Source organism: Lygodium microphyllum, chromosome 14, assembly GCF_053477565.2.
Source record: "Lygodium microphyllum isolate KBCC chromosome 14, Lygodium_microphyllum_v1.1.10, whole genome shotgun sequence".
Lineage (NCBI taxonomy): Eukaryota > Viridiplantae > Streptophyta > Polypodiopsida > Schizaeales > Lygodiaceae > Lygodium > Lygodium microphyllum.
The window spans coordinates 17,567,028-17,584,842 of record NC_141148.1 but is presented as its reverse complement, the minus strand read 5'-3'; the positions used below and the strand labels follow the sequence as shown (position 1 = coordinate 17,584,842).

General features: G+C 40.0%; 1 protein-coding gene across 3 annotated transcripts in view; it reads left to right on the top strand.

The window, feature by feature from the left end:
* The window catches only part of LOC148025372 (uncharacterized), a 30,778-nt gene extending 20,970 nt beyond the window's left edge, over window positions 1-9,808 (top strand). Inside the window, exons 3-4 of one of the 3 annotated variants that reach the window (XM_087692446.1) lie at window positions 8,696-8,852; window positions 8,948-9,808. In XM_087692446.1, the coding sequence (XP_087548572.1) occupies window positions 8,696-8,852; window positions 8,948-9,330 (540 nt within the window). In that variant the 3' untranslated portion in view covers window positions 9,331-9,808. The remainder of the gene's footprint in view (window positions 1-8,695; window positions 8,853-8,947) is intronic. The other 2 variants (XM_087692448.1, XM_087692447.1) reach the window with 2 other exon arrangements.
* The last annotated feature ends 8,007 nt before the right edge of the window (window positions 9,809-17,815 follow it).

Below are 17,815 nucleotides of genomic sequence, written 5' to 3'. Positions count from 1 at the left end.
GCCCACCTGTTGCTCATTCTGAGCCCTACCCTTCCCCACCCTCGACTACTCAGGTTCGAGAGGCTACCTCTAGGAGCTCTTCGGCACCCCAGCTACCTTCTTCAGCATGACCGGCGGCACTTCCTTCGTCATCAGACATTTTGGAGTCTGTGATCCATGAGTTTTTGGATTTCTTATCTACTTCATAGGGGAATTCAGAGGGGGATGTTATTTCTTTGCCCTCAGAGGGGGCATCTACTTTTTCTTCAACTTTAGTAGGGGCCCCTCCACCTCTCACCTCAGAGGGGGAACCTACTCCACCTGAAGTTCTTCACCCATCCTCTACTTTCTTGGGGTGGCTGTCTTCGACTAGCCATCTTTTCGACTGATACCCAAGATCTTCAGGTACCACCTAGATTGGGACCTCGGAGGTTCAGCCGCGACTTGGTGACAAGGCCTTCGTATTCCTTCCAGTATGGCTGCACGGAGCTAGACTAGGCTTCTTTCTTGAGGAGGTTGAGTTTCGGGTTTTCCAGTTCACTCTGTCTACTGTTCTTTACTGCAGGTTCCCTTTCCGGTGGAAATCTTGGATCTTAGGGATCCTCTATATCTTCTTCCTCTTCTTCTCTTCTTGCCTTGGTCACTTGGTCAGCATGGAGCCATCTTCCAAGATCGAGTATGGGCATATCCTTATGGTTCTCGACACCACACAAAGTCTGACATTCCTCCTATGCATTGCATGTTTTCATCATCTTTGTACTAGGACACTTGGGCAAGTAAACAATTTCCCCACGAGGGACACTGTCCAAATGGCACTTGTTGCACAAGCATTCTTCAGCATGTAGCATTGCATCTCCACCTCACTCTTCTTTTGTTCCCCTTTTTGGGCCTGAGAGGGGGTGTTGAGAAACCCTTCACCCTTCACCTGCAGTTTGCATTTTTGTGTTTCTGCGTTTTGCATTTAGGGTTTGCAGCCCCAAAAAGGGGTGCCATCCTAGACTGACTATGTCTATTTATAGGCCACTCTCTCATTCATTCCTCACGGCTGATTCATTTAGTCCGTCGCCTCTTCTCTCCAGCCTCTCCACTACCCTCACACCCTTTCAGGAGGACATTGCGGTTTGTGATTCGTGGCTATCTTCATCATCTTCCTTGTGCTACAGCACCCTTGTTCCCTTGTATCACATTCACTCCATGATTCAGATCATCATCATTCCATTCATCAGAGTTTCTTCTCTCTTCTCTTCTCTTCTCCATGTTTTCCGAGTTCACTCCGTGTTCCTCCCTGCCAACCCTACTATCTCATGGGGTACGTCATCTTTTGATAGTGGAAGAGATGGGTGTTCATGTATTCTGACCGAAAAGTGAATCCATCATTAGAGAGACACAAGAAGTGACTCTGGTGGAACTCCATCCTTGATCATAGATGGAGCGGTGGGTGGATTCATGTCCTTGTTGTCTTAGTCCTTAAGATATTAGTTCTAATCACCTGGTTCAGCTCTGATCAATTGAGAGAAAGTGTAGGGTAGTCAAAGTTGTAGTCAAAAGGTGAAGGGTAGTCAATATCCAAATTGGAATTGTGTTTACACACACTTTGTTAGATATTTGGTCGCCTCTAGGACGAGGACATGCATGTAGAGGGCAGATTAAGGCAGTTTATATAACATTGCATTGTAAGGAGCGGGTAGGGCAGCAGTTTTGGGGAATCGCCAAGTTTGGGCAGTAATTTGGGCAGGTGGATCAGGGCAGGTAGGGTGGACAGATCTGCCATTTGGCAAGTTGCATTTTTCACATTATTTTTTCATTAATTTATTGTCTTTATTTCAGTTGGCCTATTTGTGCAGCAGTTGGCCAGTTTTGACAGGCTGATGTGATTATATGATTGTATTTTTGGCCTACTTAGGCTGGCTTGCCCCTGGCTACATATACTTCAGTTTTCGGGCAGGTTAAGAGAGATCTCCAGCTGGTTATACTCACACAGCCCTTATATATATCTGCCTTCAATATTCAATATTGATTCTTTGCGGTCTTCAATCTTTGTGTTCACTTCTTTCTTTAGGCTGGTCATACACTTCTGCATTTGCTGCACTCTGACATGGCATTAGAGGAGCATTGAAGGGCTGATCAATTGTGAGCAGATCTGAAGAGCAAGTTTTAGTGCTACACCAAGGCTATGTTTTCACTGTTTGAGGGCGAGCAAGAGGGCTATGCATCGACACAAGGTTGAAGCGAGTAGAGATGCGTGGGAAAGGAAGTGATTTTGTTGTTTTTATGCAGGATTTTCTGTTCAAGAAGGAGGAAAGGCTGTGTTTTCAGCCTGTCATAGAAGATTTCAGATTTTAATCAGCTTAGATGGTTAAGGCAGGTTTGGGATGAAGCCCTAGCAAGCTCCCTTTCGTAGTTAGAGAGGGCTGCTTTTTTTCTTGTGCAGGTTGTTCAGCTGACCATTTCTTCCGAAATCGACATGGAGTTTCAAACTATCATGGACCGTAAGGTTCTACTAGCTCTTCCATAGATCAAACGCGAGATGGAGAGAACTACTACATTTGGTAGGTGATGATGCTATTAACGATCATGATTGTCATGCTTTGTCATCTCTTGCTTGTGAGCCTCAGTCTGAGCCAAATGAGGACTATAGGAGCTCTGGCACGTTTATCACTTGTTTTGACGGAGGAGGTAGCAGCATCTTTGAGTGTGGAATTGCTGGCCACCCTTGCTTACTATCTTGTGTTCACACACACACACTCTCTCTTCTTCCATTTCCAACTGTTGGTATCAAAGCCAAACATGTGGGTTTTGTCTCTTAGTGGCTCACAGTTGGTGCCACCCACATTGCGAAGTCCACTCAATTGGCAAAGGAAAAGGAGTTGTTGTTTTGGAAGAGAAGTTACTGTTTTGGAGGAGTCGTTGTTGTTGCTTTCAGCTTGTATGTAGTCTTGTATGCAGTCTTGCACTCAACATTACACACACAACCTTTCTCAGCCTTGCTCGTGATATTCCTAGCCTTGCCTACCATTTTCTCAGCCCAGCTTACCATTTTTCCAGCCTCGCTGGCCATTTTTTGCAGACCTGAAAAAAACACAGAAATCCTAATTTTTTGAATTGGGGGATTTTCAAAAATGTTTACAATTTCTCATTTATCTTGCTCGTCTCATTCCCAATTTCAAAGAAATTTAGGATTTTCAATAGACTCTTGCAATTTTTAAAATTTTTTGAAAGCCCTTTGAGAAAATTTGGGGCTTTTGCTTGAGTCGAGCTCCTATGCATGAATCTCCATTGAAATTGCCAAGATTGTGCAAATTTTTCAATATTTGTGCAAGAAGTTTGGGGCTTTTTTTATCTCCACGTTCAACATGTATCCCAAGCTGCCTTGAAGTTCTTGGTTGCTGTAGACACGCATTCCAAGTGACACTCCATCAGATTTACAGCATTAAATTGCTGAAATTGACTTTTTGGGCATGCATTTCGAGGTACAACAGTGTGCTGTTGTTTTGAATAGTTTTGACACACTTTTCAAGGCATTTACAAACAAATTTTGCTTTGAGACAGTTTTGGACAATTTTGTGATTGCATAATATATCTCGTGTTAGGATCTCAGTACTTGTGTGAGTACATTTTGCACTTCAGCTTGTTTGTAGCAATGGCTCAACAAGGTCATGGTGACCATAGCAACATATTGGGTGTCATCACTCAAGAGGATAAATTGGATGGCACCAACTACTCCTTGTGGAGTTTCAATGTAGTGCAATTTTGCTTGTTACCAAGGGTCTTTGGGATTTTATGATTGGCTATTCAGCTAGAGCAAGAAGAATTGCACCTCAGATGCCTCAAAGAGAGACTAGGGGCTAGGGGCTAGAGGAAAACAAGCTACCCTTTGTACTGCCTACATTTTTCCTATTGAATAACAAAGGAAATGGGACTCTAGGGATGCACAGCAGATGTTTGCAGCACCCAATGAGGCTAGAATTTCTTACTTGGAGAATTGGCTAATACACATATGGATAAGGGTGATAGCACGACTGATCACTTCACACACTTGTGGGATATCTGTGAGCAGCTGTTGAACATTGATGAGGTTATTTTGGATGAAGAAATGGTGAATGCTGCTTTAAACTCACTCCTCTAGGCTTATCTTGGTTTCCACACCTTGCTGAATTTATCTTCTAGAGGAGGGGGTGGGAGGGCAACAACCTCTTACTTTTGTGGAGTTGGCAAGTCTTTTATTACAAGAGGAACATACTTGGAGAAACGTTGCTATGAGGTCAGAAGATATTGCCATGCTCTCTAAATATAAGGGCAAGGGCAAAGTGAAGTGGTTTGTTAAAAATAAGCAAAAGGCTAATCTGGATAGCAATCAAACAAGGCTGCCAAAGAGACAGAGAAGACAAAGAAAAAGAGGAAATGCCACTATTGTAAGAAATCGGGGCATTTCATTGATGAATGCAGGAAAGGTTGGCCAAGGAGAAGAAAAAAGACTCTGGTTGTTGTTCAAGAGATATCCGCCACTTGGTCTTTGGATGAAGATGCTACAACCAACTTTGTAGAGGAGAACTATGCTTTCTTGATGTGTAGTTATGACACATTCATGGTTAATAGCACATTTAATGCTGTTGAAATGCAGTATACTTAGTATTTTGATAGTGAAGCATCTAGACATATCATTTTACGAAAGTGTTTATTCACATCTTTGCATTCAGCCCTTGCAGGGAAGCGTGTTACGTATGCTAATAACAATAACTATGATGTTTGTTGTCATGAGGACATATATTTTTGAAACCTCACTTAACATGTGGATTAATTTTTAATCACTTGGTTAAGTGAATGTTACACATGAGAGGTGTAATTGGGGTTCGAGTAAATTTACGAGCCCGAGACTCTAGGAAATCACGGGATGGTAAATGCAAAAGTTGCTATAAGTTATGTTGCATAGGTACTTTGTGGTATTTAATGTCAGTTGTTGGCCTGGGTCATTCATTTGGCCATAAGTGTTAGTTGGTGACATTAGAGAAGTGGTGTTTAATGGTACTTAACACCAATCTGATGGTCAAAGATGACGCAGAGATACTCGGGAATGGAAGTTGCCTAGCCAATTTAATTATTGGCCAATCATATTATTTTTTATGGCATTGAAATAATTATTAGATTAATTTTCAGTATTTAAAGATTGAAAATAAATATTTGATTATGGATATTTGGGAAGGTTGCCACTTGTCAAAAATGCCCATGCAAGACTGAAAAACGTCTTTAGAGGTTGAAGAGAGGCATTTTAGTATATTCAACTTATAAGAGAGAGAGAGAGAGGAGATGTCGCCGGTCTGATTTACAGCCATTGGAGGACCTTCCGAGGCAACCAGGGGCAGGAGAAGACCAATCAACAACGAGTGACAGCATCTACAAGTTGTTGAGACAGAGCAGCAGTAGTAAATGAATGATTTTCTTCAATTCTTTGCATCTATAAGTTGTCGAGACAGGGTAGCAGCAATAAATGATAGATTTTCTTCAGTTCTTCGTAAAGAAAGTTTGAATTTTCTCTCTCCTCAGCATTCTCTCTCATCTCCCAGCCTTTCTATAGCCTTGCTCCAAAGATTACAACATTGAGATTACCAAAGGTTGAGAAGTTTTAGATTTCTCTGCTGTAAACCTAAATCTACAACAGAATTTAGGGTTGGTACTTACAGGTTGGAGTGATTCACGTTGCATTGGCGGTTTGGATCGTTGGAGGTCCACGGCTAGTTATTTCTTTACCTTGGGTGCTGGTTCTGTTTCTTGGAGCAGCAAGAAGCAACCTACGATTACCCTATCTTCAACTGAAGCAAAGTATTAGGGGGCGTCTTCTACCACATGTGAGATAGTGTGGCTTCGTAGGCTCTTGGAGGAGCTTGGCTAGCCGTAGACAAGTCCTATTGTTCTTCAATGAGACAATGAGAGCCGCATTGCCTTGGCCAGGAACCCTATGTTTCATGCTCAGACAAAGCACATTGAGATCCCACACCATTTCATTCAGGAGAAGATTCTGGATGAGACTATTGCCCTAGTCTACTACCAGTTAGAGGACAATCTTGCAGACTTGTCTACGAAGGCGCTTCCTCAAGCTTTACTTCAACAACACTCCAAACCCCTTAGCCTTTTGCCTTGTCGAGGGTTTAAGAGGGGGCGTTAGAGATTGGCATTCCCTGGATAGGTAGTTCCAAATCTGAGCAGTTTTCTGCAGTCATACCAAGCAGGCCATGTGGTAGACAATCCATAGAGTTGATATCAGCAGGCAGTAGGCAAAGCAAGTGCCACTTGAAACAATAGGGCAGGTCGGACAGTTTGCTGCAGTCGGTTAGTGCAGGTCGGACAGCTGCTGCACGGTCAGTTGCATTTAATGCAGCTGACCTGCATTATTTCTTGCGTTTTTTGTTGGCTATTTATTGGCCCCAATCTCCACGCACTTTCTCAGTTCTCATATCAGGTTTCTAGGCTGTTGATGATGGAGATTGCCCTCGCGGTTCACGGAGTGTGAGATCTTCGAGGTGGAGACACATGGAGACATACTCTCTGCAACCGTGTGCATATTTGCATCCTTATGCAGCATTCTTTGCTTCAGATTTTCTGCATTCCTCTCTCTCTCTCTCTCTCTTCACTCTTTGTCTTGGTCATACGCTTCCGCACTGCTTCACTTTGATACAGCCTTCCTCCATGTTGCTGTTCAGCCCTCATGATTGCAGTCATCACTCCATCAGCCTCTCTAGCATTGTGACGCTTTCATCCTGCTGGTCGTTTTGCTGCTTGGGAGTCCTTCACTGCTGCATTTGGAGCATTTTTCCATCGCCAACACCTTCCCCTTACCTATCCAGCTTGTGTTCACACTCTTGCTACTTGGCGATAGGTCCTTGACACTTAGGCGATTGTCCCTACAATTATGTTTGGCAGTTTCAGCCATCGCCAGCTTCCTCAAGCTCCTCCATTATTATTGCTAGGCATCCTATTGCTTTTGGTGATCTGCGCTTTGTTCTTCCACACCTTCCGATTACTCCGATTGGTGGTCACAACACTCATGATCCGTCCTTGGTGGATGTCACACTCCAACACTCTACTGCTCTACCATTGAGCTTTTTGTACACTCTTGCATTCATTTACAGCATTGATTCGTTCACTTTAGAGTTCTCCCTCTCTTTGTTTGTGTTCGTGTTTTGAGTTTTGCATGTCACTATTTGTGTCTTTGTGTTTTTGTCATGGTCATACACTCTGTGTTTCCTCAATGCAAACCCCAATAGTTTCTTCACATATGGCCGCTTGTGTGGTTGCCAAGGGGGTAGAGGCTGGTTGTCCCCAACAATGGCTGACCATACTCTTGTGCAACCACCAGTGTTTCATGACAGCATGAGATCCAACATTTTGGCTTTGAATCCCATGTTCAGGTCCAACCTGATTTGTGGTTAGATTGATTGCTGGTTGGCCACTTTCCACTAGTTGCTTGTTTAGAAGCAGTGTCTCTGTACAATGCTTCAGTTCTTAGTTTCAGTCCGCTTTCTGGGTTCATTATTCTGCCTTCATCATTTTCCTCTTTCTTTCTTGATGTTGATTTTTCTGCATCTCTATTTCCATCAGATACGGTGATAGAGATCGTCAAGATTGTTGTGGACGATGCTGTGGATCTCTTCTTTCATTGCCTTTGATTATTTGACATTAGTGTTCCTTGGGTGTTCAGGTCCAACCATGATGTGAATATGATGGTGATCCTTAGTGATTTGTTTTGTTCTATTGATTGTTTGGGACTTCTGGCTCCTTTTGGCTGCCCATTTCTCTGTGGGACTTCGTCATATGGCATCCATTTATGCATATATATGGCTACCTTGTCATTTTGTGAGCATTAGCTGAGCTTTATCCTGGTTTGCCTGCACACTTGTTTTGCATTCAGCTTGTGTTCAGCTTTTGTTGCCTTCCGCTAGTTGGCATTGGTACAATGGGTCAGTTGATTAAGTAGGTCAAGCAGATTGTTGCCAAGGCACAAAAAAGAACTCAGCAGATTAGTCCACCAGAATGGTCTGCAGTTAAGAGGGAACCTAGGGATCATGCTAGAAAAAGAGAGTCCAGGCACATGGAGATGTTTTAGAAGACTTGAAAATAGAATGATAAGAGTGCTCTAAACTCTCATAATATGTGTCAGACTGGTTAAAGGAGAGAGTTTAAAGCTTAACAGTGTTTAGTGAAAGTTTAGTATTGTTCAAGATATTCTGATCATCTTTGAGGATCTAGCATAGAAGCTTATGCTGCCTGAACACTGAAAATAAAGGTGGGCTATGATGTTAACCTGGTAAGAGAATTCACCGTGTTAAAATAGTTAGATTGTGCAGTGAGCAAAATAAGCTCAGGCTCCAAAGGAGTTTTAGATGTAAAATGAAGCTGCAGTTATGCAGGGGTATTGCTGTAGAGAGTTCACATTTCTATCAGATCACAGCAAGGATACTGCTGCAAACAGTCCAGATCTCTATCAGAGCACAACAGAAGCTTTTCACATGATCTCATCGATCCACTGTCATGAAATATAAGGATTTTTTTTGCAATGCTTGTGGGTGCTGCTTGTATGAGGAGTGAGCTTCTAGCATTTTCTGCATTTCGTGGGAACAGGAACCCTAATTTGTTGCCGTTTGAACTTTTGGCCTTTGGCCATCTTTGTGTTTTAGCTATGGGACTCATTTGATTTTGTCCACTTATTTCGGAAACTGTGCAGAAAAACGAAGTTGTTTTGCCAATGAATGCAGAGGTAGTTGTAGAGGTGCCCAAAGGCAGTGTATTAAAGAGGCTTCCAGATGGATCGTTAGATTTTTTGCTTCCATGTCCATGCCCATTCAACTATGGTTCAGTCCATTCAATTCCAGCTCCAGATGGTATTCTTGTTCTTTTTACCGCACTTACAAACGTTTTTGAAGAAAGTAGAAGTCTAATAATTTTTAATAACAACAACAATTTCCTTCCTCTGAAGGATACCCTTTGGATGCAATTATTCTTGGAGATCGTCTTCCTTATGGACACAGAGGGTCATGGAAAGTGAAGGGGATGCTAAAGTTTATTGATGCTGGTGTTGTTGATAACAAGCTGGTCTGTGTGCAACCAACTGCTAGACATAAGGCTTGTCTTACAAATCCATATGAAACACTCCCTTTTGAAAAATTTGGAGTGCCTACAATAGAAGCTACTGAGCAATCTCCACCCATCTTGGATCTTGAAAAGGAAGACCTTTCATTCCTTGATCAGTGGTCATTAAATTGCATTTTTAGTGCCTATGCCGTTTTTAAAGGAGGCATCAATGCTTCAAGAGGAAAGCATGGCTTGACGTCTTTTTTGGGATGGGACTCGTTCCATTGACTGAGGACTCATCTTCCTTTACAGCAGATTAAAATTGGAATATGTAGGTGTTTGTTTGATTCACTCCATGGCCTCATGTTTGAAGTTGGACAGTAGTTCGATCGTGGTTGCTTTGCCCAGAGTCTTCGTTTGAAGTTGCACAGTAGTAGTTCACAAAATCTGTCATCTGAGTTGGTCCATTGCAAGAGCAACACAATTATGCAAACTACAGAGTGGAGATAGCATAGGCCATTGCAAGAGCAACATAATTATGCAAACTACACAGTGGAGATAGCACACCTAAAAAGATCATATATGAGAGCGCAATTAATTGATTATTCAAGCCGGAGCTTGTATTGTGTGAAAATGGAAACGAACGTGGGCAGGTAGTGCACTCTCTGTTTTTTGAGTGTCAAATCCTTTTATGAGACCTGTATATGCTTTAGTTAAATATACAATGATTAAGCGAACTTTTCCATTTCAGGTCCAATATATATCTGGCTATCTAAATAGTACATGTTTTGCTGTGCATGTATCTAGACCACACGCTGTCCAATTGCATCTGCCAAAATGATTAAGAAACTTAAAGAAATTGCATGAAAACCTATATGAATTGACGGGTTGATCTACACTATCAAACTTCATGGCTACCCATCTCTACAGTACATGGTAGAAGTCGAAGCATCATGGCATGTTCAGGGTCAATACCCCAGATCATGCTTTTCTATCCGCGTTAATCTTTATTGCTTAGTATCTAGTATGCTGATAGCAACCCTCGTCATTTCTGCAAAATTTTTCTGAAAATGCATTCAACAAACTGTGTTGCAAAATCTGTATGGATTGACAGGTTGGTGTAACATGGAAATTACATGGTTATGGCTACCTGTCAGCTGAATGTGTGAGTAAGTTGAAACAATATGCCAAAGCCAATTAGGCGTTTTGAAAGGAAGCCTTGAGGTCCTTGAGGAGCAGGCTGGTATGGTTTGGCATTTAAAAAATGGTGGAAGATATTTCCCTAGAAGCAATGGAGAGAAATATTGTCGCATGGGAACTCTTCTAAAACCCTTCTTGGAGTGTCTATAGTGATTGTAGTCCAAACATTGACATAATACATCTTTGTAAAGTAGGCGGCAGGCCTCGGTGTTCTCTTGTATTGCACATAAATGATAGGAGGGAGCACAAAATCTACACAACTCAAAAATAGAAAGAGCAAACAAAGCTTTGGCATAAAATAGATCCCATAAAGCTGCCTAGTTTGAGCATGCTCCAACATTGGGATTGACAATAGGTTGGGGTATAGGGACTGACAAAATCTCAAAGGTTGAAAGTGTTAAGGATGCACTCAACTTTGAATGACCACAAGGAAGGGGGGAGTACAAATAAGTTTCTATCACCATCAGTGTCATTACCATCTTAAATGGCTTTCTACTCTTCAAAAAGCATACAAGGAAAGATCAAAACTATGATAATATAAGCATCTAAGCCAAGGTATATGGGAGAAACTCCTAGTGCTAAGGGGAGGATCCAATGCAAACTTTAGTGGTTGGTGTCCACCATCTCCAAATACAAGTATAGACTATCTCCAAGTCAAGCCCTCAATTAACATGGATGCTCTTATTGTGAAAAGGTGACAAGTATCACACTCCAAATCTATATTAAAGTAGTGGACACCTCCTAGGGGAATTGGAGATCAAGAAGTAGTGGACACCTCCTAAGGGAATTAGAGCAAGATAGAGATTATGCAATAATATCAATTTGAAAATGGTTGAGATTATGTAGATGGATATTGGATTTAATGCTTGTAAGGAAGGTTTATACTTTGGTACGGTTGTTTTTTATTGTGATCGAAATGAGCTATTGTGGATTTTGTGTAAGTGAATCAAACAAGAATATTTAGGTATCAAATGTCCCATGGGTCTCTATTGAGATCAAGTTCTATTATCTAAGGTGGAAGTTTAACTGCCTAAAGTGTGGGGATTGGTACTTTGAATGCTCTATTATCTGAGGTGGAAGTTTAACTACCTATAGCGTGGGGATTGGTACCTAGGATGATGAGATTGACTATAAGATGATGGTTTTCTCTTATGGCAACATAGGGCCAAGAGGGACTCTAGTTGTGCTATGGTAAACCCATGCCAACCTTAAGATGGAGAATAAATGTATAGGCAATTGAATAGACTATGATTCTAGATAAGGGTGGGACCTAGAAAGGGTTGGGATATCCAATGATAGGATATTGGTCTTAGAGGAGGATAGCTACACAAATATCATAAATTTTGTTTTTAAATAACTATATGAATGAGATTATTTTCAATTGTTCTTATATACATGCTTAAAGGGCATTCAATGAATCATGTGTAAAGGGTTATGTAATGACAAAAGTTATTTTTATATATGGTTCTACATGGTAGGATCCTAATTAGCAAACTAAGGTTAATGGGTGTGCTTTGGTTGAAAGTAAGTGGATAGTAGTCTTAACAATACTATTGGGTGGACTCGATTAGCAAGGTGCTTTTTTTTGAAAGAAATGGTAGGTTTGGGATCAAAATACTATGACTGGTTTAGTCTTAGAACCTTGGCTAACACCATTTTAGGGAGTTGGATGTGTGACAATGCTGGGGTAGAGGAGTCCATGTTCAACTCTCTCATCTCACATTCTCTTTAAACTAAGTGTGGTGCTCATCTACTTTAGTCCTAGATCTTGTCAAGTGACCTTCCTTGGTGTAATGTGCTCGTCAAATGTACCTTGATAGCACAATTTTGGAGCCCACCTAGATAACACCATCTAGAACTCTAAGTGATAGTCCCAGGCAATGTTGGCCGTTGGCTTGACACTACATTTACCCTTAGAATGGTGTATTAGCTTAGTCATTGTTATTTCTTGTGTGAAGCATCCTTTATCTGCCTTATGAAGTTCTTTGCCTCATGAAGTGCAGTTTTGGGGCAATTGCAAAAACGTGACCTAATGAGGTATTTTGTGTATTATTCTCATCATTTTGGTCATATGTGATGTCTATGTCTAATGTATGATGGATTTACCTGAATATATTGAGGATCTGGCAGTTGGTGCCATCATCTATGGTGTCTTTGTCTCATTTGCAGCATGTTTTGTGTGTTGTACTTCTCTTTTTTTAATCTATAGTGCTAAATATAGTGTGCCTATGCTTTCATATGATTAGTTTTGAGTTTCTATGGTTTCTGGATGCGATATTGAGTATTTACCCCATGAAGCATTCTCTATCTTGTTATGTATTCTACATAGAAAGGGTAGCAACACTTTGGTAATCTTGCCATTATTGATAACCTTTGGTTGAAAGCTTTTTCAAAAATGACCTTGTTCTTGGCAAGAAAACCTAATTTTCTGTATACATTTCAAAGGGTTTTCTGCACATAAATTGTGTCATTCATTTTTCTGATCATGTGGTGGAAGGTACTATTGAAAATGACTCAGTTTGAGGCCAAAAATTTGAGGTTGTTGCATGAAGCAGTAGTTGCTTGCATGAAGCAATTCTCTGTATGAAGCAAAATTTGGTTGGGAGTAGCAGTGAAAACCTTGAGACAAGCTTATTAAAGTCTTGCTATGTTGTTTTCTGATGTTAAAGCATAGGCATGATACTTATCTTTGATTATATATATTTGACAATCTAGTTGCTTCTTGGAGCATTGGCAGATTGTTTGAAGCAGCATGATGCATATTAAGGATTTACCTTGGTATCTTTGCCTTTATGTCAAATAATTACCCATATCCATCAAATGTTATTTTAACCCGAAGCAAATCCAGGGAATTCAGAGAAGTATTGGCAGGACAACAATAGGGGTCAAGGCAAAATGAAGATAGTGAAGCAGGAGAAAATCCCATCTTGGATGAAGAGGTGCTTTCCTTGTTTAGAGACGAGGTCCAGGATATTGGTACCTCTGCTGGTACCATTACAGCATATCATTCTCCTGCTACATCGAATGAATCTTCTCCAAGTCCCATTTGCAACTCCTGATAGAGCAACAGAGAGATTGCATCATTTGGTGCTGGGGAGTATTGTCCTATTGAGGAGTAGGATTATCCCAGCAAAGAAGTCTCTTACTTTTAATCCCTTGCCTTCATTAAAGAAGAGAAAGCCTAAATCCATCAATCCCAACCTACCACTCAACCCTAAAGTTAGGGCATCAAAGTTTTCGGGGCAAAAGAAGGAGGATCCTGATTGTCATATTGCACAGTTTGAGATAAGGTAGGTAGCAAGTGGCTTCAACAATAGGTTTGGGGATCATCTGAAACTATCTTGGAATATTGCAAATATTGTTACCTAGGCTCGCCTGAATTTACCTCACACGGAAACCTCTACTCTATACCCATCAGGATCAACTTGAAACAAGGTCTCTAGATAATACTAAGGTTACGTAACAGTTTATTTAGCATGGTCTTCAAGCAAGTACTTGTGCAAATTAGCTTGAACTAAAGCAAATTCATATTGCAATTGGTTCAAAGAGGGTGAGAAATGAGGGGGAGCTAGCGCTCGACCCTCTGCCTCCCCTTATGAGATAAAGTCTCACCCCAATCCCCTAAAACAATACGAGGTTGGGCTCTATAATATTTCCTAAGACAATCATTGTCCAGCTCTTTTCTAAAAGCCACCTAAGTCCAATGCTTTTAAAGAAAAACTCTTGGCTCGTTGAGACTACCCAACCATAAGATGGATTTGTTGAGGATCCACCCTTGTGCTTTTCTTTATGACAGAGTATCTTAATTATCTAATTGCCTAAAACAATTTTGTCATTGTTAATTATTCCCCTCTATCCTTATCTATCCCCTTCCACCCACCACCTTTCTCTCTCAAGACTACCTATCCACTTCTGTCTATCCCTACTTACTTTCATTATGTTATTGATATTCTTTCCTCCCTTTTGTTATCCTTGCTATTCCCTTTCCTCAATGGATCCTTCTCTACTCCCATCAAAACTTCATTTTCCTCATCCCTCATCCCCCACCTGAAATGAGACTACCTATCCACCTCTGCCTACCTCCACTTACTTTCACTATGTTATTGATATCCTTGCCTCCATTTTGTTATCCTTGCTATTCCCTTTTCTAAGTGGATCCTTCTCTACCCCCATCAAAACCTCATGTGCCACCTTCGCCTACATTTCACTATCCTCATCTATCTTCCTTTATGCTTGTCTAGCCTATGCACTAACCCTCCTTGTATCGATGCACATATTGCCTTATGCATGCATGCCCTCTAACCCTCCACCTCTTTGTATCTTATTACAATTTTATATTTGATTGTGTTCATCTCCAAAATTTTGAATGTTGTATCCTTGTGAAATGTTTCTATGTTTTTGAGTTAGTATTGCAATATGTTCCTATCCATGTGGGTTTTGGATGTTAGATTTTTAGAGAGTTCTTTCGTTCCCTTGTGCTTCATAATTTTCACTTGTGTCACAAAAGAAATCCTCAAAAAGAGAATTAAGAACCCAATCAAGATTTTTTCATAAATGTAACTTTTAATGAAAATATATTTACAATTTCAATTTTTATTTTGATGACTTGGCTTGCATCTAAAGTAACTTCCCCTTCAAAATTGTCAATTTCATATGAGGCATATGAAGAAACAAGTCACTAAGTTAAGTTGAGTTGGATACATGATATCCTTATAAAAAACCTAATTTTTTCATCATCATGATTAGAAAAAGTTAGTTACATAGTAGTGATAAAAAACAATTGACTAGATGGATCGCAATGTTATGTAGAAACATGGATCGAAGCTATCCAAACATTTCTCCCCATAATTCTTAGCAAGTATGGTAGAAAAGGAACCTTTTGCAAATTTGTGTCAAAAGGATGTCAAGAATACAAAGCTTCTAGTGGTGAAATGATGTGGAGTAGAAGTTCACATATGCTTAGAGAAGCTAATAAAAGCAAGACAACCACTACCAAAGCTCAACAAAACTAGCAAACTAGCATATAAACAACATCCATTATATCAAATCACCTAGAACTAAGGCTATAACTCATTCATGCACTTCACACCTACTCACAATAGAAGTTAACAAAGCCTTTTATAACCATATGAAAGCAATCAGAAGTATATAACAAACAATGGAACCTATAAAACCATAGAATCAATCTCCAACCTAAAATGAGATGAAAACACAGAAGGTAAGCAATTTCAATCATTCACAATTCATCAATCATGTCCAAAAAGTTCAAAATATCTCAAGAATCCCATTATCTAGGCTTAAATACACATTTAATCACACAAGTCCTAGTCATGTCAAGCACTCAATCCAGCTCACTCTTAGTGAAGGAGCATCCTCACGACCCTTGAAAACTGATTGTATTACAAAAAATTTCTAAACCTTAGATGATTCCTTCATTCCAAACAAACTTTTTTTGATGAAATAATTCTCATGCCAAGTCACAAGTGAGTGGTCACAACTTAAAGGCATAAATTGACATGGGGTGCAACCTTTGTTGTAGATCTCAAAGCTTGGTTTTAGCCACTCTTTATATATCATCTTCCTCAAAGGTAGTAGACAACTCATATACAAAGGCTTCAAAATCATAGAGTATTGGTGGTTTCCTCTTGAGCAACAGTGCAAACCAAGAGAGAGTTGTACTTGAGAGGAGTGTGCCAATGAGATGAAATTGTGATAACATTATGATTGCATGCATATGAATAAGTGAACTTGCTAGCTAAAATCCTCCAAATTTATCAACAAGACTAACTTTGGCTCCTTGTTTTGTTGTAAAAGGCTTGTGGGGAAATGTTGCTTGGCTTTAGACCCTATTGGCTTCATGTAGTTCTTGGACTTGACATTGGAGCTATTTCATCACAAGCCTCAAGGATTCGAAGTGCTCTACTCACAATCAAGCATTGCTTTCACTCAACTCATGTAACTATTATTAAATGCTTTGTAAGATGACAACCACACCTTCCAACCTCTCTCCATCACAACTCACGTGGGAGTCCTGCCAAATGTTAGGAGTGAGACAAGGACTTGATAAGAACAAGCACAATTTCTTGCATAAATTTCACACGACTACAAGATAATTTCGTGAGAGATATAAGACAATATATCTTAACTTACAAAATTAAAGTTCAAATTTGATATACAAGAATGAGATACACGATAAGACTTGGACACTAAACACAATTAGAGCACAATTGGCAAAGGACTTACCTTGCCTAAATCTTATAACTAGTATTGGTAAGGCTAAAGGTTTTGCACACCCAAGATCCCTCTTTATACTAATTGGTTAGAAAGCTCCTAGGAAAGTGCTAACATAAATGATGCCACAAGAATTGATGACATGAGCAATTATGTTAGTCTCAATGACATTAACAATTATATAAGCACTATTTGCATAAATAAGTGACCTCTTCAAAGGAAGCTTCTAGAACTTTATTCTAGTTGTCTTGTATTCAATTATGCTATTGTAATGGTGTAAATTGTCCATCTAATTATCATCGTGTATTTGTGTGGGATCTATGCAAGAAAGAGTTATTGTCCTCATCAAGTTCTTATCACACTAATAATAGTGATTATTGCATTCAGCTTGAATTGATCCAATTGAAAGAGTATTGCTTCTTCTTGTTGATTATAGACCTTATCACCTTTTTAAGGTGCAAGGTAGGATGACATGAATGAGCATCTAATTTCCTTATCGATTACTAAGCCACTAAGAGATAATGGAGCCAAACTTAGACAAGAAGTTGCTTTGTCTAGCTCGATGGTTGTTGAGGGCTTGGGAAACCGTGAAGTATTCTAGATTTTGACATTATATATATTCTTAACTTTATGAGGTGCTCCTTCAAGAAGATTTTTCCATGATTTAAAGGAGGTAGAATAGCTAGAACCTCTTTATCATGAATCTTATAGTTGATCTTTACTATTGAGAATTTTTGGAAGTGGAAGGGAACAAGGTGCTCATGACCATCATCACCTATTTCAGATAGCACCAATTGCAAAATCTGATGCATCGGTTTTGAAAAGAAGGGCTTGGATGGGTCTGCACGGATTAGAATTCATGCTATTGTGAAGGCATTCTTAAATGTTTGAAAGACCTTTTTATCCTCCAAGTCCCCTAGCACTATATCCTTTCCAATTAGCCATGTTAAAGGAGCAGTAATCTTAGAATAGTCTTTGATAAAAAGGCATTAGAAGTTTACCAAAACCAAGAAGCATTGTACATCCCAAATAGAGGTGTATGTTTCACATTCAAGAGTGGTTGCCAGAAGCAATTATAAACACCACAAAGTTCTATCTTGTTGGCTTTATGGAGTCACTCAATAATTTTTTGGATGAGTAGTAGGGGATAGTGATTCTTATTTGTAATCTTGTTGAGGCCTCTATAGTCTATGCACATCCAAAGAGATCCATGACAAGGCAAGAAGCATTGTACAAGTGTATGTTTTTCATTCACAAATGGTCACTAGAAGCACTTATAAGCATCATAAAGGTCGATCTTGGTAACTAGCTTGGCTTTATCCAGTCGCTCAAGAAATTTTTG